The 21,809-nt window shown below is 38.7% G+C and overlaps 1 protein-coding gene across 11 annotated transcripts in view; it reads right to left on the bottom strand.

Annotated features, from left to right (window-relative positions):
• Positions 1 to 21,809, bottom strand: part of ZNF711 (zinc finger protein 711) — a 102,439-nt gene that overhangs the window by 47,423 nt on the left and 33,207 nt on the right. For all 11 annotated transcript variants that reach the window (XM_072627144.1, XM_072627145.1, XM_072627147.1 and 8 more), the window contains 2 exons: positions 20,739 to 20,821; positions 18,774 to 18,870 (listed from right to left, as the gene is read on the bottom strand). In XM_072627144.1, coding sequence (XP_072483245.1) covers positions 18,774 to 18,870; positions 20,739 to 20,821 — 180 coding nt within the window. The remainder of the gene's footprint in view (positions 1 to 18,773; positions 18,871 to 20,738; positions 20,822 to 21,809) is intronic.

The following is a 21,809-nucleotide window of genomic DNA, read 5'->3' as shown; positions in this document are numbered from 1 at the left end:
CCTTTTGACAGAGCCCAAGTTTTACAAACAAATCCTTTTGTTAAGGGGATCTGTTCTGTGCAGTTTGGATTCAGTCAAAGGGCCAGCACTTGAGGACCTAGAGGGACACATGTGGCCTTGAGGCCACAAGTTCCCCACCCTGATCCAGTTGCATATACCCTGTGGCCCAAATAGCAGAAAGCAGGTGAAATGTTGGCTGGGGTAGTGGCATTAAGAGGCAGGGGGCAGGGGATAATAACAGCCATGGCCATGAAGTAACTGATCCTGAAATATAAGATGAATGGGGAAATGTGGCACCAGGTGGGAGTTAATGAAGTGGGTGACTTGAGCAGAGTGAAATAATTGCAGAACCTGTGAGGTCAAGATGCAGATTCAGTCAGCGTGGAGAAGTGGGACTGAGATCCGAGAGGGAGAACGCAAAGTTGGGAACATGGAGGCGAAGTGTTTCTGTGTGGCATCAAGGTTGTGGAGCAAGAGACCCAGAATAGGAGAGGGAAGGAGAAGTTAAAAAACAGCACAGGGACAAGCAGACCTAACACGAGGGCTTAGATTTGGTGCAGATGCACCAAACTCTGCTTAACAATCAGAAAACTGCACACAGTTGTGACACTGGAACATTCAAAAGGACACCCTGCACCTGCAAGTCTCCCATGGCTCTCCTCCTGCCTCCAGAGCACATCAGCAAACAACGTTCTCATTTCATGGCAGGCACATACTATTCCCCTCAAGGTTTGAACACATGGTCTCCCAGTTGTTAAGTGGGGAAACTTTATAATCTTAAAGAAGCCCCAAATCTTCCCATATTTGTTAAGCCAAGGCCTTTGGGAGCTGACATTGTAGCTTGTTGCAGCTGCTTCTAAAATTCCTCCGTGATGATGTTTCTGTTCTCGAGAGCTGAAAGAATACTTTCCCCCCAGAGTCTCCCAGCATCCTGAGCAGGTAAATAAGGGCAGGCCTTGGAAACATTTCACAATTAGAGAAGCTGAGGTACACCTAAGTTAAAACTGCCCATATCTGCCCAGGAGAAAAGCTCTTTCTTTAAGCCAGAGATTCCTTTGTTTTTGTCTTTCTATGGGAAAGAGACAAAATGAGACCAAGACTCAAGGCCCATTCAGAGTGCAAAATCACTGCGAAACCTTGAACATACCAATTAACCTCCCTAGACCATGATTTCTTTATCAGTAAAATGGAGATAATACTCCGATATAACAAGGTAGGAGTACATACTCTTAAAAAAAACATTCCAACTGCAAAAAGGATGAAAAACAAGGGAGGCTGTACTGGGCTGTGGCCTGGGTAGGGGACCTGGAGAACTGGGTTCAATTTCTAGCTCTGGATAGCACATTACTTCTCTGGCTCTGGCTTCACCATCCTATTTTGGTCCCTTGGCCATGCTTCTTCCCATTACTTAATTACTTTTTGGGCACCTTTACTAAATTTTTCCTGGATGCCAGTAGGGAAATCATGCAAATGATGGAAATTAAGAGCTCACAGGATCACAGATTTAGAGCTGGAAGGGCACAATGAGGTCATCTAGTACAATTCCCTCATTTTACAGTGGAAGACATTGATTCCCAGAGACATGATGCAGGACATAAGTGGCAGAACAGGGCTTGAACCCAGGTAATCGGGCTTTAAATTAAGTGCTCTTCTCACTGAACCATGCTGCCATTGAAGAGTCATTTCCTTTTCCCCCTTTAAGTCAAAACATAAAGAAAGACATAAAATTGGCTGGCATGTTGTTTCCTTCTGATGCCTAGTAGGGTGTTCACCACATTGGTACATGCTCAGTAACTACCTGTTGAATAATCATTTTGTATTCTAATACAAAATACCAAGTCCTTGTTGGAATCTGGAATACTAACACGAGTTCTTTGCAAGGAGCATCATGAATCTGAATAAATATTCATGGTGTCCTCTTCATTGGAATCGCCTAATTGTAACATTGATTAGAACTCTGAACATAGTCCAGGAGTCAGTCCAGAGTTGGAAAATGCCTGCTCCTGGCAGTTCCCTCACGGTCCTTTTCAAATGCCATAGCTGTGGCATTCAATGATTCTTTACCAACCAAAGGAAGCTAATTCTTTCCTTCATCCAGGGTTAAGTCTGAACAAAGGAATGAACCTGGGGAGGTAAGGAAGAGGGTTGATGATCTCTTCAGCCGCTGGTCCTGGAGACCTGAACTGCAAGTTTACACAATAATGACTGTGCTGAAAAAGACCGCTTCTTCCTTTTTGCAAATGGTCACACTAAGCACGAGCGGAATAGAAGGAAACGTGTAGACTTCCTCAAGCACCCTGCTTTTAAAAAGTCCTCCCAGCTGAATAAAAGGCATTGTAGACTCAGTCAGTTGGTCAAAAAACATTCGTTAAGCTTTTTCTATGTGTCCTAGACTGGTGCTGTGGATAAAGAGCTAGCCTCAAAGCCAGCAAGACCTGGGTTTGAATCCTGCCTCTGCCACATATTGGCTGTGACCCTGTTCAGGTGCTCCTGGAGACTCAGAGTTGCTGAGAGGAGGTTGACAGGCTTTGGGAGAGGGAATTCCTCAGCAGAAGCAAACTACAACAGTGAACTCACAGGTTGGGTTCCTAAGCCCTACTATCTGAACACTGGTTATCAGATGTCCAAGGGGAAAGGCCATGTTCAATTTGTTTATACTGTTTAATCTTCTCCAAGTTTCAGACAACTCAGTGTGTACAATAAACTCCTTGATGATGGTGAATGAGAAGGTGGTGATGAAGATACTGATTATATACAAGGCAGCAGGTCCCTCAGCATGTACAAAAGACTTTTTTTTGCCCCAGAAGAGAGAACAATAACTGGTAGGCTTGAATCTGGTTGGAATCTGGCCTTAAGAAGCAAATGTTGCTTTTTTGATCCATGAACAAAAAGTACATATAGTTCTTAGAGGAATAAGGTCAGTCAATATATGACCTCAGTCTAGTTAAAAGTCACGTCAAATGATTACGTGATTAGAACTTTATTTAAATAGAAAAAATCCCAGTGCAGTTTTCTCTTCTCATCACCGGTGGTTGGCTTTTGTCTACAGCTCATAGACTTTAGATTCAAGACATCCTGCCCACTTCCTTTGAGAAGGTAACATTGAGTTACATTGATTTTACAGATGATGCAGCTGAGTGACCAAAGAGCAAGGAGCAAACCATAACTCTTTCTCCCCGGAAGAGTACTCTTTGTACATATTCAGTAACCATTTATTCAATACAAAGAATTCATCATTTCAGCAAATGACAGGTTCCAAATGAAATTTACAATACTTACAGTTTTGTTTGTATACGCTATCCCCAATTTATCTAGTGTGTTAAAAGCACTCAATATTCTCAAGCAAACTGGAAAGATCTTTGTTTCATTTTCGCTGTGCACTTTACATAACTAAGTAAGACAGAGTTCGGATAAACTTTGGAGATAGCAGCTTTTCATCATTTCTTTTGGATTAGTGAAGAGGGATATTAGGAATAAAGGGACAAGAGCAGAAGGGAAAGAAGGGAAAATGCTCTGAGATAAGAGAGAAGGAATGAAAGTATACAAAAAATGCAAAATATAATGAAGGGGTTGAAAAATCTGAATATCATTTTGATGAGGACAAAGCTGAAGCAGAAAGCCAACTCAATTTGCAGAAGGTAAGGCAGCAGCCTATAGTTCTCTAATTTGAAAATTTAAGAAGCTATCCCAGAATCACAGAATCTCTTGACTGTACCAGTCAGTCCTCAAGGTACTCCAATTCATAATCAAACAAGAATCTCAGTTAAAATTTGTAGAATGATTGGATCAGAAGCAGTGTTATGAAAAACATTCTGGAGATGGAATAAGCTGATGGATATCTTTAAATTTAAGAGAGCTGTTTTGATTGATAATCACTTTTAGTAATATCGATTAACATCTCTAAATCACTAGACACAAAGCATACATCAGGCGCAATCAAGCTGCACTCTCTAAAGTCCCCAGAATTGATTTTTAAAACACCTCCCCAATTTCTTTTCTATTGAAAATTCTCTAATAGTTAGGCCTGATTTGGGCTCTTCCTATCTTAAAAGGCATTTGTGCCCTCTCGGCATTTAGGTATTCAGTTTGCTATTTCTCCCTTGGCATGTAGTTTGACGTTGGAACTCCTGATGAGAAAAATCTCTGCAAAGAAGTTAAAAGTACCAAATATAAGTAGTTGCCACTTAACCAAACTCTTATTCACATTTAAATGTGATTCTCTTGGGGATCTTAGAGTTCAAAGTATCACTGTATGAAGATTCAAATCACTAAGAAATGGTATCCTAGCAAATGAATTGCTTGCAGCTCCATCCATCCATCTATCCATCCATCCACCCATCCATTCAACAAATATTTACTGAGTGGTTACTACATGCAAGCCACCTTATACTTACTGTGTTAAATACCAAGACGAGGACAAACAAATTCAAATATTATGCACAACTAAAAGTGTTTGTATTAAAAAGAGGAAGCACAATGCAAACCCTTCAGGAGACTCATACATAAGTTAAACTAACATGCTTTTTCCAGCATTACGGAATGAAGGTGTGCACTTCAGTCCTGCGTGGTGCTGAATGTTGGCACTGCCTACTTGTACCGTAATGTAAACATTTACCCAAGCTGTAAAAAGACTATGTTTTTAGTCTCTGCTCCTAGACCATATTTTGTATTTGTTTTTCTTTTGTAATTATGTATTTAAATTTACAATTATGTCACAACATGACTTCTTCTTCTGACCCTTATAGCAATATTATTTATATATTCCACTAACTGGAGCTTTACTTTGACTATGTCTCCTTCCATGCTAAAACTTCATTTGATGTCATATACTGGCCTCTGCAAATTACACATTTCATAACAAATGTATGTTTTAATCAGAAAGAGACTTTTTGAAGGTGTAGAGCCTAATACTTTAAAGAAAATTAAGAAAGTAAGATTTTACTTTAGGTTTTGATTTTGAGATGTCATTATTTTCTCTTGAAAAAAAATTGAATCAATCATTCTCTCCATCCTTGGGGGATAAGTCCTAAAGGTTTCTGCAAATATAAATTTTCACAAAATCCTGGGCCATGGTGAACCTGGGCAGCATGGAGTTTGGAAGGAAGCCTTAGGTCCCATGTATAGCTTTTTTTGAAATTTATTTTAAATTTAAATACACAATAAGAAAAAGCATATTACAAACTTAAATACAAATAAGAAAAGAAAAAATAAGCATTGCCATGTACACAGCAGAATGTGAGGGGACTCAAAATATACAGCAATAATTTTCCATTTCAAGAAAGCTTATATAATAAATACCACACATTGTGTTCCTAGCTGCCTATCTCTTCTTTGCTTCCCTGTAACGTTTGTTTTCCGCTGTGCACTTTTTACTTTGTTCTGTTCCCCCCTTCGTCTCTCCCCACCGAAGACTATAATAAAGCAAGAAGATATATATATGTATATATATGTGTAATATATATAGATATACATATACTTGCATGCACATACACATGTACTTAGATATCTATATTCATACTCACACATAGACATATACATTTATATGCATCTATGTAAGACTGCACTACATGGTTTCTCTGTAGGTGGATAACATCTGCCTTCATAAATTCAAGTCTTTCCATATTTTTCTAAGTTCGCCAACTCATCATTTCCTATACCACAACAACATTCCAACCTTATACTGTCTAGTTATTTTAAATAGTCTAAAACAATATTAATATAGCTGACATGTAGTTTCCCTACTTTTCTCTTTTGATTAAATCTATTTTAGCTTTAACTTAGCCTGAGATCATGATTACTACCCCTGCTTTTTTTCTAATAAATTCTGCTCCTGATCTTAGACATGGGTTTTACATTTCCTTATATAAAAAGCAAATAGTCTGTCCTTATTGAGTCCCTTGTAATTAGTCTTCGATGTGTGACTTATATCTCTCTTGGATCTTGTATGTAAAACTTTCTATTAAGTTCAGGTTTTGTTTTGCAACAAAATCCTGAAAGCCTGGCAATTCCCTGAATATTCATTTTTTTTTTCATTCAGGGTTGTGCTTAACTTTGCTGGGTGTGACATTTTTGGCTACAACCCTAGTTCTTTTGTTCTTCAATATGGAGTTCCAAAACCTACAGTCTTTTCGGGTTGCTGCTGCTAGGTCTTGTGTGATTCTAATTGTGGCTCTATCATCTTTGAATTTTTTTCTTGTTGCTCATAATATTTTCTCCTTGAGCTGGGGATTTAGAAATTTAACTATGATATTCTTGTAGGTTTTCTTTACAGGAGAGCTTTCAGGTGGAAGTTTTTTTTATTTCTACTTTCCCCTCTTGTTCTAATACTTCAGGACAATTTTCTTTGATTACTTCTTGTATTATTGTATTAAGATTCTATTTTTGATCACAGCAGTCCAATTATTCTTATGTCTTCCTTTTTTGATTTGCTCTCCAAATGTTTTTCTTCTGATATGTTTAACATTCTCTTCTATTTTTTATTCTTTATATTTTTCTTTATTATTTCTTGGTACCATGTATTCTTAAAACAAGGGAGCAAAGGTCCCTCTCTGGAAGTAATTTAATTTCTCTGATCCTCAGCTTTCTTAGTTATAAAATGGAGATCATAATGCCCATGGCACCTATCTGACAGGACTGTTGTGAGGTCTAAATGAGACAATGTACACAAAATACTTTGCAAGCTATCATAAGCCATATAAATGTCAGCAATTATTATTATTGAAAGGTAGCATGGCAACATAGGGGGCAGAGAGCGGGTCTTGGAGTTGAGAATATCCAGATTCAAGTCCTGTCTCTCACACATACATACTACCTATATGATCATGAGAAAATCACTCTCAGTGCCCCAGGGAAGTCCCTACTGGTAAATTCTGGCTGGTTGCTGAGATATGTGTTGGTAAAAGGAGTTTGCAAACCAAGAGTTCCCCACAATGCAATAAGGTTTACCCTTCTTCCCCTCTCCCTAATATCTACTATTGTCATGATGATATAAGACTTCTGGAGGAGGGAGCACTGATCTGGTCATGCCTTGAGGAATTGTGGGCACATTCTTTCTTCTCTGGTAGGTAACTTGTGTAACTCTTCCTGCCCCTTCCTTCTTCTCTTACCTCCTTCCTGCTTCTACCACCTATCTTGTTCCCATCATGTGGACCCATTTTGATAAAGGAATCTGCACAAGGCTCTTGGGCCTTCAGCTTCCCTTTGATTCTTTTGTCCCCCTGCTCCACTATCACTGGTGTTCTTTTGGACACCACGACAAGAGTAATGCTGAAGTATATACTGTATGGTAACTTCTTGAACAAGAGTATGACATGATGGGCGCAACAACATAGTATTGTCATGATTCTCTGAAAGTATGTGTTAATGTATCACATAGTGCCAATATTTCAAACTTTGAAGCTGCAGTTAGTTTGGAGAGGAAGGCCACCTCCTGTGCTATGTACATTGGTTATATCTTCTGGTAGTATCCATGTTGGTTTTCACTTTATAATATCTTAAAAACATCTGAAGAAAACCATAAATTTTATGCCATCTACAAGATTTGTGTCCTGATAAGATATATATTTTCACCTCTATGTACCCACCATCTTCCACAAACTTCTAGAAAACCATACAACTTGTTGATTTGTCATAATTATTGCATTTTCAACAAGTTATACAAAGCCACACATATACAACTTACTACAAAGCTGTAAAATGAAGTCCATTGTAATTGTCTCCCAAGTTCCTCTGCCTTTGGCCTCTTTCCATCCAACCAAACTGGCACACAGTTACCAACTTAATGTTCTTAATGCACTGTTTTCATCATGTCACTGCTGTGGTTAAAAAGCTTTGATGCCTTTGATATAAAGGTCAATCTTCTGAACCTGGCATTCAAGATGCCAGGTTCAAGATATAATCTTCCCTCCCATAGCTTTCTCTCCCTATAATCTCCTACATAAATCCCTTGCTGAAGCCACACTGGTCTATGGTGTGAGACAGTATGGTAGAGTGGAGAGAACAATGAATTTAGAATCCAAAGACCAGGGGTTCATGTCTCTTGATTCTGCTACTGGGTGATCTTGGGAAAATCACTTCAACTCAGTTGTAGTGCCTCAGTTTTATCATGCATAAAACGAAGGAATGAAGGAGAGAAAATGGAGGCAGGGAGATCACTTAAAAGGTTACCATCCCTTTGATCCAGCAATACCACTACTAGGTCTGTGTCCCAAAGAGATCAAATAAAAAGGAAAAGGACCCACATGTACAAAAATATTTATAGCAACTTTTTTTTTGGTGGCAAAGAATTGGGAATTGAGGGGATACCCATACTTTGGGGAATGGATGAACAAGTTTCAGTATATAATTGTGATGGAATACTATTGTGCTATAAGAAATGATGAGCAGGATGCTTTCAGAAAAACCTGAGAAGACATATGAAATGATGCAAAGTGAAATGAGCAGAACCAGAAGAGTATACGTAGTAACAACAATATTGTATAGTAATCAGCTGTGCTTGACTTAGATATTCTGATCAATACAATGATCCAAGAAAATTCTGAAGGACTTATGATGAAAAATGCTATCCACTTCCAGTGGAGCCTGAATGCAGATCGAAGCATACTTTCCTCACTTTATTTTTCTTGATTTTTTGGCAACATGGCTAATACGGAAATATGATATCACATTTCTTGCCTTCATAATGGGTGGGGAAGGAGTGGGAGGGAGAGAATTTGGAACTCAAAAATTTTTTAAAAAACGAATGTTAAATATTAAATTTTTAAAAATAAGAAAAAGCCTATTGCTACAGTCCAGGAGAGAAATGATGAGTGTTTCAACTTGGATAGAGGTTGTGGGAATTGAGGGAAGGGCACAGATGCTAGAGAAGGGCAAAGATGGAAGTAGAATTGAATAGAATTAACAACTGAATGGCTATGTGAGTTGAGGGAGAGGAAATGGATGATGCCAATGTTGTGAATACAGGCAACAGGAAGGATGGTAGTACCATCAACAGAAATGGTGAAGTTAGGAAGAGATGGGTTTTGAGAGTATGATAATAATTTCCATTTTAGACATGTTGAGTTTGATATGCCTATGGGATAGCCAGACAGTGTACACAGACATCTGGTGACACAGAATTACAATATTCCATAAGATCCAGAAAGAAGTAAGGAGGGCCTAAGAAAGAGACAGAGCCTTCAGAGATGTGGCTGGTAGGAACAGCAAGATCCAGACTAAGAAGGATTAGTCAAAAAGATCAGAGAACAAAGAATATCACAGAGAATAAATGAAAAAAAAGATATCCAGGAGGAAGGGATGGTTACAAGAGGCCAGGGAGGATAAGGACTGAGAAAAGGTCACTGAATTTAACAGTCAAGAATTTGCTTATAACCTTGGAGGAAGTAGTTTCGGTCAAGTAGTGGATTTCAAAGGTAGATTGCAAAGAACTGACAGAGTGAGAGCTAAGGAAAAACAGGCATACAACCTTTTTGTGGCAACATCAATGGAGAAACTTTCTTTTTTAAAAAATTATTACTGTTTTTTAAATTTAGTTTTAGTTTTCAACATTCACTTTTACAGGATTTTGAATTCCAAAGTTTTCCTTCTCCCTCCACTACCCCCCTCCCCAAAATGGCGTGCAATCTAATATAGGCTGTACATGTACAATCATATTAAACATATTTCCACATTAGCCATGTTGTGAAAGAAGAATCAGAACCAAAGGAGAAAAAACAAACAGAAAGTGAAAATAGTAAGCTTCTATCTACATTCAGACTCCACAGTTCTTTCTCTTGATGTAGACAGCATTTTAATGGAGAAACTTCCAATGGGTACAACCCTCTCTAGTCAAACATCATTATCTGGTTATTGAGGCCTCACAAAACTTTGCCAGATGAATCAAATCCAAATCAGAGGGGATAAGTTTGTTTGCTTTTTGTAAGTATATACTTCCCCAATGATTCTGTTAGGAATTATTGTGAGGAATACAAAAATAGTCCATGGCAGGTCACCACTATAGAGGAAATTAGATCATAGGCTTGTTAGGAAGTCATAGGACATGTGTTCAAATCCTGCCTTTGCTGCTTACTACCTGTGAAACCCTGGGCCTCAGTTTCCTCACCCATAAAATGAGAGGATTTGAGTAGGTGATTTGTCCCTAAGATCTCATCTATTTCCAGTTTTATGGTCCAAATCACTATCTTCAGAATATGCCACATAGCTTCCTGTTTTCAGACCTTTTTACACCATCATCTCCGCCTTAGAATACCATTCTCCCCCTCACCCAACTTTTAATTACCCAAAATATACCTTCTCCTTCAAATTCCTGCTCAAATACCACTTCTTCCTGACCAATCTCCTTCCTCCATTTACTGAATGCACCACTCATTTGCAATTTAATTATATGCTGCCTTGACATGTCTCATGGGTAGCTAGGTAGTACAGTGGATAGAGTGCTACGCCTGGAGTCAGGAAGACTCACCTTCCTGAGTTCAAATCTGGCCTCAGATACTTACTAGGTAGGTGACCTAGCAAGTCACTTCACCCTGTTTGCCTCAGTTTCCTTATCTGTAAAATGAGCTAGAGAATGAAATGGCAAACCACTTCAGTATCTTTGCCAAGAAAACCCCAAATAGGTCACAAAGAGTCAGATACAACTGAAACAACTCAGCAACATGTCTTATCCTGTTATTTAACTCTTGTATTTTTATTTAACTTGTCATACATACATGCTTTGTCTATACACAGACTGGCTCAGCTGGGCATAAAGTTTTATGTCATCCGTTTACCTTCACACAGGTTAAAAAGGATTAATATATTATATTATACATATATTAATCTATAGCAAGGCAGCAGGCCTTGGAATCAGGCAAACCTGAGCCCACCTCTTTCCTTGGCCACATCCTGGCACCTTAGAGCTTCAGGTTATACCTACCTAATTCAGTGAGCGGCCTCAACCTCTAATCACAGACAAGCCTTTTGTTCCTTAAAGAGGACTTCTCCAATGCCTTGCCAGGTAAGGAGGGGACCCTGGGTTTTCAAAAGTCCTGTTGGCAGAGCCCAAGGTAAGAGGGGCAAAAGGTTTTGAGTCTGGTCTCAGCAACTGATCAAATTGCTTTCTGGGGAGCAACCTAGCTAAGCGTGAAGAGGCTGGTCACTCTGTGATGAATTCTTTAGCCGTGGCAACCCATGCAACAAAAGACAATATTCAAATGACCTTCAAGTTTATGTGTTCCTCTTGTGCTTTAGTGGCAGTATTGGCAGAGTGGTAGAATGGGTGGCAGAGGATGTGAAGACCCCACAATTTTGAGCTGGTATATAAATTTGAACTCGTTACTCCAAGTGTAAGTATGCCCAATGACTAAGGAGGAATGAGATTATGTTACTCTTCACATTCCTGACATAAATGAAATAAAAAAAGAGGAAGTTGCAGCTAAATGGAAGAAGGTAAATAAAGGAAGGGCTGGAGTGGAATTTCTCATGCATCCAAAGGCTATTGCCTGTGGAAGCATAATTTCATGGAACTTTTGATTATGTCACATTGCAGGGCTCATGATAAACATGTGCAATAAGACTGTGCATGGAAAAAATAAAGTTTAGGCACCTCTATAGGATGCCAAAGATGTGGAGGTGGAGAAAATCTAGAAAATCTCAATAGGCCCCCAAATTAGGTCAACGTATGAACTGAAACACAATGACTTCAATGCAAACATGGGCACAGTTGAAGGTGGTGGAAAAATATGCTGGAAAATAAGGTTCAGAAGGAAGAAATGAGAGAGGGCACAGAAACCACACACCTATATATCATGTATGCTTTCTTTAAGGAAAAAATTGAGAGGTGCTAGACATGGTGAAATATGATCTACAAAGAGGTATGGTCACTGGCCAGGAGAGCAGTGACCATACCTCTCCCTAGATCATACCACTTGGAAGAACTGAAAACTTACAGACTCTCAGGATTATCTCTGGAAACAGTAGCATGAAAAACCTGAAGTTTGGGATAGTGCCCCTCTCACTCTGGGAACAGAGTCCAACTTTAATATAAAGTTAAAAGTCAAAAAATGGTCTGGAAAAATGGACAAACAACAAAAAAAGAACATAATCACAGAAAGTTACTATGTTGACAGGGGAGATCAAAACTCAGAAGATAACAAAGTCAAATCAGCTATATCCAAAGACGCAAAGAAAAATGTAAATTGATCTCAGGCCCAAGAAGAATTTGTAAAAGAACTCAAAAAAGGATTTAAAAATCCAAATAGGAGAGGCTAAAGAAAAATTGGGTAAATTAATGAGTGATACAAGAAAATCTTGAAAAAAAGAATCAACAGTTTGGTAAAGAGAGGCATAAAAATACACCTTAAAAAACCAGTATATGCCAGATGGCAAAAGAGGTACAAGAATCCACTGAAGAGAAGAATTCCTTAAAAAGCAGAGTCAGCCATATGGAAAAAGATATACAAGAATCCACTAAAGAAAAGAACTCCTTAAAAATAGAATTGGCCAAATGGAAAAGGAGGTACAAAAGCTCATTGAAGAAAACAATTCCTTAAAAAGCAGAATTGGGCAACTAGAAGCTAATGACTTCATGAGATATCAAGAAACAATGCAACAAAATCAAAAGAATGAAAATATAGAAAAAAATAGCTCATTGGAAAAACAACTGACCTGGAAAATAGATCAAGAAGAAATAACTTAAGAACTTTTGGACTACCTGAAAGTCATGATCAAAAAAATACTAAAAGAGCTTAGATATCATATTTCAAGAAATTTGCAAAGAACATAGCCCTGCTATTCTAGAACCAGAGAGTAAAATAGAAATTGAAAGAATCTACCAGTTATCTCCTGAAAGGGATCCCAAATGAAAAGTTCCAGGAATATGATAGCCAAATTCCAGAGCTCCCAGGTCAAGGAGGAAATATTAAAGAAAAAACTGAAAATATTTCAAGCAGCCAGAAAGAAACAATTCAAATATCACAATGACATAGTCAGGATCACACAAGAATTGTTATTCTATATACACACCTAGCTTCTCCATTGAAGAATCAGAAGGTTTGGAAAATGATATTCCAGAGGGCAGAAGAGCTAGGGTTAAAACTAAAAATCATCTACCCCACAAAACTGAGTATTCCTTTGGGGAAAAAATGGACAAAATAAAGCACTTTCAAGCATTTCTGATAAAAAGACCAGAACTGAACAGAAAATTTGACTTTCAAGTACAAGACTCAAGAGAAGCATACAAAGATAAATAGGAAAGAAAAAGCACAAGGGATTCAGTACGATTAAACTCTTTACATTCCTACATGAGAAGATGATATTTGTAATTCTTAAGAAACTGCTCATTATTAGGACAGATAGAAGGAGTATACATAGATAGAGGGAGAAAGTATAAGTCTATTATGATGGGATGATATCTAAAAAAAAAATAAGGGATTAGAAAGAGGAATGCACTGGGAGACAGGGAAGGGAGAGGTAGAATAGGGTAAATTATGTGACATAAAGGAGGTACCAAAGAGTTTTTACAGTAGAGAGGAAGATGGGTGCTGGAAGTCAATGCTTAAACCTTACTCTCATTGGAATTGCCCCAAAGAGGGAATGATGTACATAATAACAGAAATCTATCTTACCCTACAGGAAAGTAGAGAAGGGAAGGGGATAAAAGAATAGGGAGCTGATGGAAGGGAGGGCAGCTTGAGAGAGGTGGTAGTCAGGAGCAAAACACTTTCATGGAGGGACAGGGTGAAAGAGAGAGAGAGAGAGAGAGAGAGAGAGAGAGAGAGAGAGAGAGAGAGAGAGAGAGAGAGAGAGAGAGAAGGATAAACCAGTGAAAAATAGGATGGAGGGAAATATACAGTTAGCAATCATAATTGTGAAAACATTTTTACAGCATATTTCTCTGATAAAGGCCTCATTCCTCAAATATATAGAGAACCTGGTCAAATTTATAAGAACAAGAGTCATTCTCTGATTGATAAATGGTCAAAGGATATGAAAAGGCAGTTTTCAAATGAAGAAATCAAAGTTATCTATAGTCATATGAAAAATGCTCTAAATCACTATTGACTAGAGAAATGCAAATTAAAACCATTTTGAGGTTTAACCTCACTCACAACTATCAGACTGGCTAATTTGACAGGAATGATACTATATTATTCAGAATATTGTCTATTTAGTGTCTAACTGTCCTTGATGATTTCAAAAGCATTTTCACATCTTTTTAAAAATTTGTCCTAGCTGTGTGACCATGTGCAGCTCATCTGACCCCATCTCAGCTCCAATTTCCTTATCTGTCAGATGGCAAGGACCATACTGTATTTGCACAGGGTTACTGTGAGAACAGCACACAATAAAATCTTATCTAGGACTGGTATGGTTTTTTTAATAGGATGCAAATGTACTTTACTGCTATGATAAAATCTAAGTCATCTTATCTACACATAGTGGTATGTAATCTCAGTCATCCTCATTCCTTGCTCACAGCTGCCCAAATACATGAAAGAAAATGACAATAGAATCTGGAATGTGACTGGTTTGGAATTGGCCTGATCAGTGGGAGCTTTGGGGAGCCTAAGGCCACAGTGGCCTCTACTGTGAAGTCTATGGAAACTATAGGAGGTGTTGGTGCTCTGGTGCCTTTGAGTGGGGGCTGGGGGAGGGGGTAACTGGCTCAGCCTAAAGCCATCAGGATCTCCTGATGGAGCTTAGGAATGAGACATCTGTCCTAGTTTTCTACAAAGGTGTCAGTGCCCTTCCTCCTTCCTCTCTTGGTGGCTGCATGCATGAGCATGTCCCCATTTGAAGACCGGAATCTCTGGACGGTCCTGGGGACCCTGCTCTGGTATAGAGTCATGAACTGACCAGGTCAGTAGGTGCCAAGGCTGGCTTCAGCATGGCCCTTCCTTTTGGCTGCAGAGTGCCCCAAGGCCTAACCCAGCATATAAACCAATATCCCTAGGATACCAAAACAGTCCTCACTATGTTTAATAAGTTTGGCTGAGAAGAACATTATTTTGCAAGGAGCAATGTAAATAGTTTCTTAGATGTAGCCGCATGTCAGGTAGATATAAGGAAAAGGGAAAGAGAATAAAAGATAATTTAGAGGGAAATAGCTATAGTCTTCATAGAGACAGTGAGGCAGCACTGTTGGGCCTGGAGTCAGGAAGACATGAGTTCAAATTCAACCTCATAAACTAGCTATGTGACCTTGGGCAAATCACATAACCTCTATCTCAGTTTTCTTAACTATGAAAGGGAGATGATAATAACCCCTACTTCCCAGGTTTTTTATGAGGATAATATTTGTAAAGCACTTAGCACTGTGCCTGGCACATAGTGGGTACTTGTTTCCTTCCTTCCTCCCTCCCTTCCTTCCTCCTCTTAAGAGAATAAATGTTAATGTTGGGATTTTTCCCTAACAAATGAAAGATAATATTTTAAATTATATGTTAACTATAAGTTGCAGTCATACTCTTCAGATGGGCAAGCAAGTACTTTTGATAAGGGAAATGTGAATGTGCCTTTGTAGAAGAGGTTTTCCCTTCCAGAACACTGTAAATTCTATTGTAATTATAACCAGTTTAAGGTTTGTGAAATGCTTTTTTCCTGGAAATACAATCAGAGCTCCAACCAAGAGTCATTTCAACTGGGCCCAAATTGATTGGTGAGGATGGTGACAAAGCGTATGGTCTGATGGTGGGGTAGGGTGGGAGCACAAAGGGCCATTTTACTTCAGGTGCAGGCATTCTGGGACAAGAGTCTGGCACTTCAGACCCTTGAGGAAGATAAGGGACAAATAGGTCTGGAAGAGGGACCTTGAAGGTGCCAGCCAATCCTGGTTGGGCACTTAAGCAATGTGGACCTCCAGGGGACCATGACATGATTCTATACAATGTACAGGAATGGCAGTTCCCATGGAGAGGACTCAGGAAGCACTATATCCATGCTCACCCATGTGTCAGAGTCCCAAGAGAAAAGTCCTATTTGCCCATGTTCCTATCAGTTCTGTGGAATGTGCAAGAATCCTTTTGTCCATTTTGTAGATGAGAACCCCACGCCTTCAAGAAGGCTTCTGGTAGTTACACAGCTTGGGTTAGAATGAAGATTCAAACCCAGGATTCCTAACTCTGGGTCCAAGGCTGTAATGATGGAGCAGATTGATTGTACTTGGAGTAATTTCCTCACTCCCACCTGCCTGAAGACCTGGGCTACATTTCACTTAACTGGAAGCAAATGGAATGGGGTTCTGAACAGACTCAAGGACTTTGCAACTGCTCTCTTCTGGGCCATTCTGGGCATTTGTTCTACCACTGAAGTCAGGAAGACAGAGTAAGGCTGAAGACTCTGCCTCACTTAAATCCAACTCACACACAAGTCAAGGCATCACCTGTGAAGTCACTGGTCCTCTTTGAAAATGAAGGACAACCAACAACAGTAAAAGAAATGGAAAATGACAAATGGAGGAGGAAATATGGGAAAATTGGGACACTAGAGCACTGTTAATGGAGTTGTGAAGTGATTCAATCATTCTGGAGAGCAATTTGGAATTGTGCCCAATGGGTTATAAAACCAAGTGTACTCTTTGACACAGCAATCCCATTAGTAGGTCTGTATACAAAAAGATAAAAAAAGGAAAAGAACCTGTATGTACAAAAATATTTACAGTAGTTCTTTTTGTGGTGGCAAAGAATTGGAAATTGAGGAGATGCCCTTTAATTGGGGAAGGACTGAGTATATGGTATGGGATTGTGTTTTATTGTATTATGGTATGGGAATGTGATGGAATACTATTGTGCTATAATAAATGATGAACAGGATGCTTGAAGAAAATCCTGCACTTACATGAAGTGATGCAAAGTGAAGTGAACAAGACTAGGAGAAGAGTGTGCAGCGTAACAGCAATATTGCATGATGGTCAGCTGTGAATGACTTAGCTATTCTGATTGATGCAATGATCCGAGACACTTCTGAGACTTATGATGAAAAATGCTATCCATCTCCAGAAAAAGAACTGATGGAATATGAATGCAGATCAAAACATACTTTTTTTTAAACTTTGTTTGTTCTTGGGGGTTTTTTGGTCTGTGTTTTCTTTCACAACATGACTAATATGGAAATATATTTTGCATGTCTGCACATGTATAACCTACATCAAACTGCTTGCCTTCTCAATGAGGGGAGAGAGGAGGGAGAGAATTTCAGACTCAAAAGTTCAAAAAACAAATGTTAAAAGTTGTTTTGCATGTAATTGGAAAAAATTAAAATATTAAAAAGAAAGTAAATTATGAAAAAATAATCACTCAAGAGAGTTAGGCCTGACTATTCATACATGAAAAATCAAGTGGATGAATACCTATTGTCCAGACTTTTTTGTTGTTTTTCATCCTTTGTATTCGAAGAGGACTAAAGACATCTTGAAGTTGATGTTCTGACATGCCCATGAACTGGATTAAAGTGAAGTAGAGCTGCACAAAGTCATCAACCTCATTCTCTCCTCCAGAGCTCTCCAGGTCCAGTGGCAAGACAACTGGAAATGTCTGGGATGCAGTAGATAGCCCTGGCCTTTCAAAATTATATTATCCAAGCAACAGAAAATTTGAGCAAAGTGACCATCATTCAGTCATAGACAATTTGTGTCCTGTTGGCCTGAAATAATTTCAAGGTTTTTTTTTTTGGCAATATCAAGATAACAACATCCCTAAGCCCAAAGTTCTGTCTTTGCTAAAAGATTTAACTTGAGTATGAGAAGAAAAAAAGGAAACTCAAAGCATTATACAGACACTAAGCCATGCATTCTGATTCTCTGTAACAACAATAAAGGAACAACAAGGTATGTTATCTTCTTGGTTTCAGTGTTCTAGGAAAGTCATATAATATCACCTTCTCAGAATTAGCAAAGAACTATCAAGATTACTGTTGAGAAGATAGTTTACACAGATTGATGGGGGCTATGCTCCCATTTAGCATAAGTAATTACAAGACCCAGAGCACTTGGGAATTTTGAAGCCCATATGTTAAAAAAATCAATACTAAATAATTAAAATCTCAATTAAAATAAATTTATCAGTGATGCCATTCTTGTATGTAATCTAATCTAAATGTAACATAATGCCAAGGTGAGCATTTTTCATAGTTAAATGCCCTGCACTTGCATTCCATTGTCCACGTGGGAGATCTGGTAAATATTTCAGGACATTCCTTCTGCACTACCAAAAAGAAAACCACTTCAAAGTTCAGGTACTATTCGGGGTAGGTCAGTGACATTACGTTAATACCTTAAGATATTAAAGAATGGTAGAAAAAAGGTAATAATGTCATTCCTAGATGAAAAGATAGAGAATTCAGTATAAAGTATGTTCATCGTGGGTGGCATTCAAATAAACAAAGCTACTATGATACCCATCCAACTCTGTCAAAAGATAATCTGACCTAGAAGGTGATCTCATGGCTTAAATCCTCCAGGACAGCATTACCAAAAGCTCTGATAGAGTATTTCCATTGACTTAAAATCTCTTTTGCAATGGTTACAAAGTGAAGTAGACAAATCACAGAATGGTATCAACAATCATATTATTAAGCTCATTTAGGAGAAGGAGGGAGTGAATTTCCACAACCATAACCACCCTTCCTGCCCCCCCCCCCACATACAGAGGCAGAACTGGTCTGATCAAGAGATTTCATGGGTTTAACTTGTCACCACACCAAAGTCAGACCCAAGGTGTCTTTTGTCCAGACCCACTGCCCTGTATGCAGGGTATAAATAACACCTAAACCATGATAATATTGAGAAGAAGAATACATACAGGTGGAAGATTCATGTTCAGATCCGAAAAAGGTTCCATTGTTTCCATTTCAGGAAATAGGAAATTATCTGAAGATAGAGGCATGTCATTGTATTCTCTAAAATCATGAAAGAAATGAAGGAAAAACATAGTAAACAAATTGCAAGTGCTTTGAGAAAATAAAATAATCACCTCACACCATAGATTAGGACCAATAAGATTATTATAGTCATATTCTTTAGGTCTAGCAGGAGTAATTAAGTAATACCACCTTCACAGAAATGAAAGATTTGACCATTGTTTTTTGCATGCTCCAAAGCATGAAAACAAGGGCTCTTGCTTGGAGATCTCTCTTAGCTATGCTCAGAATGACTGAGGGTCCTTCATGGCAGTGGGGGAGGGGGTTTGGAGGAGGAAAGGCAACTAGAATACTAGTATGGTGTAACTATTTTGGTCACTGATGCCCCTTTAGGAAATCTGGGAAACAATATCTACATACACATGCCAATATAACACTTTGATCATAAAGGAAAAAATATAAGAGCATATGGTCCAAAACGTGTGGGCAGCTAGGTTGGTACAGTGGCTAGAGCACTGGGCCTAGAGTTAGAAGACTCTTCTTCATGAGTTCAAAGTTGGCCCCAGACACTTACTAGCTGGTGACTGGCTCCTAAACTGTGGTGCCAAGAATTGGATGTATTTTTTCAAATTTTCTTTGATGTGGGCAGAGCACAATGGGATTATTAACATCCCTCATTTTGGACACTGGGCCTTTTCATATAATTTAAATCATATTACTTTTATTGGCTGCCATGTCACACTCATGTTAAAGTTGTGGTCAAATGAAACCCAATTTTTCTCCATGAATTTCTATTTTCTCTCTGTTTTGTTTTTCTCCCATCTCATATTTGTGAAATTGACTTTTTGTACCCAAATGAGGTGATATATATATATCCCTTTGCAAAATTTAAAGCAATAGATAAATGTCAGTTACAACTCTAAGTGTTACTGTTAACACAGAAGTTTAAGACTATATTTATCTCTGCAAAAATCTCATCTTATTAGGTTCAGCTCATCATTCTATCCCGGAAAGATTTTTGTGGACCTGGTACTTTCTCATCCAATATACTTCCTGGCTTCATATCACTTGCACAGTTAATAAGCATGCCTTCTATGCCTTCATCCAAATCTCTAACAAAAATATTAAGCAGCACAGGGCCAAGTACAGATCCTTGGGGCACTCCTTTGGAGGTCTCCCTCCAAGTTGACATCAACCCACTGCACTGGGTCCAGTCATTTAACCAAGTTCCAAATCCACCTAACTCTACTATCATTTAGCCCATATAGCTCCATCCCGTCAAGGGTGATACAGGATGAGAAACTTTGCCAAAGCTTTATTGAGAACTATAATGTTAATTAGATCTTCCTCGCCTATTAATAGGCCCCAAGTACCTTTTGTTAATTATCTAAGGAGACACTGGTTCTCAAGGGTTGTAATGCCCTCTGGCTCTGAGAAGTGTATAAATACTCTGAGGCGAAGTTTTACTTTGGGGCTTAATCATTGGAAATGTTTGTTTGACCAGACAAGACTGTGGGAATGTGCTAAGGAGCTCCCCAGCTTTGAAAACCTTGATGTTGGTGCTTCTCTCTCTTGTAACTATGTATGTATAGTCAGAAAGTTATCTGTCTGTTGATCTGTGATGCATATATTGTTTATGGTCAGACAGTTGGAAGCCCTTTATCTTTATTTCTCTGTATTTTCTCTGAAGTTCAGGGTGCTAACATTTCCCCCTGAACTAAGTGAATGATATATGTGTTTGATTAAAGTGATTGTTGACCCCTCAAAAGTTGCTTTCCTTTTAGAAAAGCAGATCTAAGAACCTGTACAGCAGTCCTTCCTGAGTATATTGTATGTTGCTGATACAGCAACACAGCCATAATCCTTAGAGCTTACAATCTTTAATTTTCCATTAAGAGATGGCTTACCCAAAGTCTCTTGGTGAAAACTGCCCTTGTGTTGAAGAGGGACTTCTTGACTCGGCATTATGAATTGGTGAACTCCAGTTATCCTGTACACAGTTAAATGTAAAAAAAAAAAAAAGGGAGAGAGCTGAATTACCAAGCATGTAGAGAGGAGGTTGATGCTAGAAGTGGTATAACTGTTAGACAATTGAGGGAATCAAATCTTGAGATCTGTGCATAATGAGAGGATACCAGACACTTACAAAAAATTCCAACTGTTTTTACTTACCCAAAAAAGGCAATTGAGACAGTATCAATAATTACTCATCTTTCTATTCTAACTGCTTACTTTTCTACCCCTAAAAAGATGTTTATTTTCCTATCTCAAAAATACATTAAGTGTCTCCTCAAACAAGAAGTCAATAATAAATAGACAATAAGCATTTATGTGCCAGCCACCGTGCTAAGTGCTAGCGAAGGCAAGTCAGGCATTGACAAGTTCCTACAGCGGCTGACGTATTTGGTCACACAACTGACTGAAAGGCATAGCAAATAAAAGGTCCCACAGTGTTTCTTGTTGGTTTACTATGATAAAACATTTGATTTGGTAGAGCAAAACACTGCCCCAATTAAAGACTTCTCTGACAAAATGCCTACCACACTTAGGTTCAAATCATACAAGGATCTTAGAAAGAAACCATGATACAATGATTTGGTTCAATGGCCCTTTGATTTTCAACATCAAGTGAGGCAAAAAATGGGGAGTCTGCTGGCCAAAGGTGTTTCCTACTATCACAGAGAATATCCAGCACACGGTCCAGGATGGTAAAAGGATTCCTTATGGATGCTCCTGTTTTTAGCCCACCTTGTGCCCCACATCTCTGGAGAGCCTCCTAAATGAGATCCATTAGCATCTCAGGAAGAAGAACCAAGGAGAAGAAGAATGCCAAGAAGACAGACAGACTCTAAAGATGGCTAATGAACAAGAAGTGAACAGCAAGAAGAAAGCAGGCTATGTAGCATTTAAGAAATTGTGCCCATCCTTTTGATGACTCTAAGCTTCTCTCTGAAACAGGGACCCATCTTTTAATACCC

This window comes from Notamacropus eugenii, chromosome X (genome assembly GCF_028372415.1).
Source record: "Notamacropus eugenii isolate mMacEug1 chromosome X, mMacEug1.pri_v2, whole genome shotgun sequence".
NCBI lineage: Eukaryota > Metazoa > Chordata > Mammalia > Diprotodontia > Macropodidae > Notamacropus > Notamacropus eugenii.
This window is presented reverse-complemented; position numbering and strand designations above follow the sequence as displayed.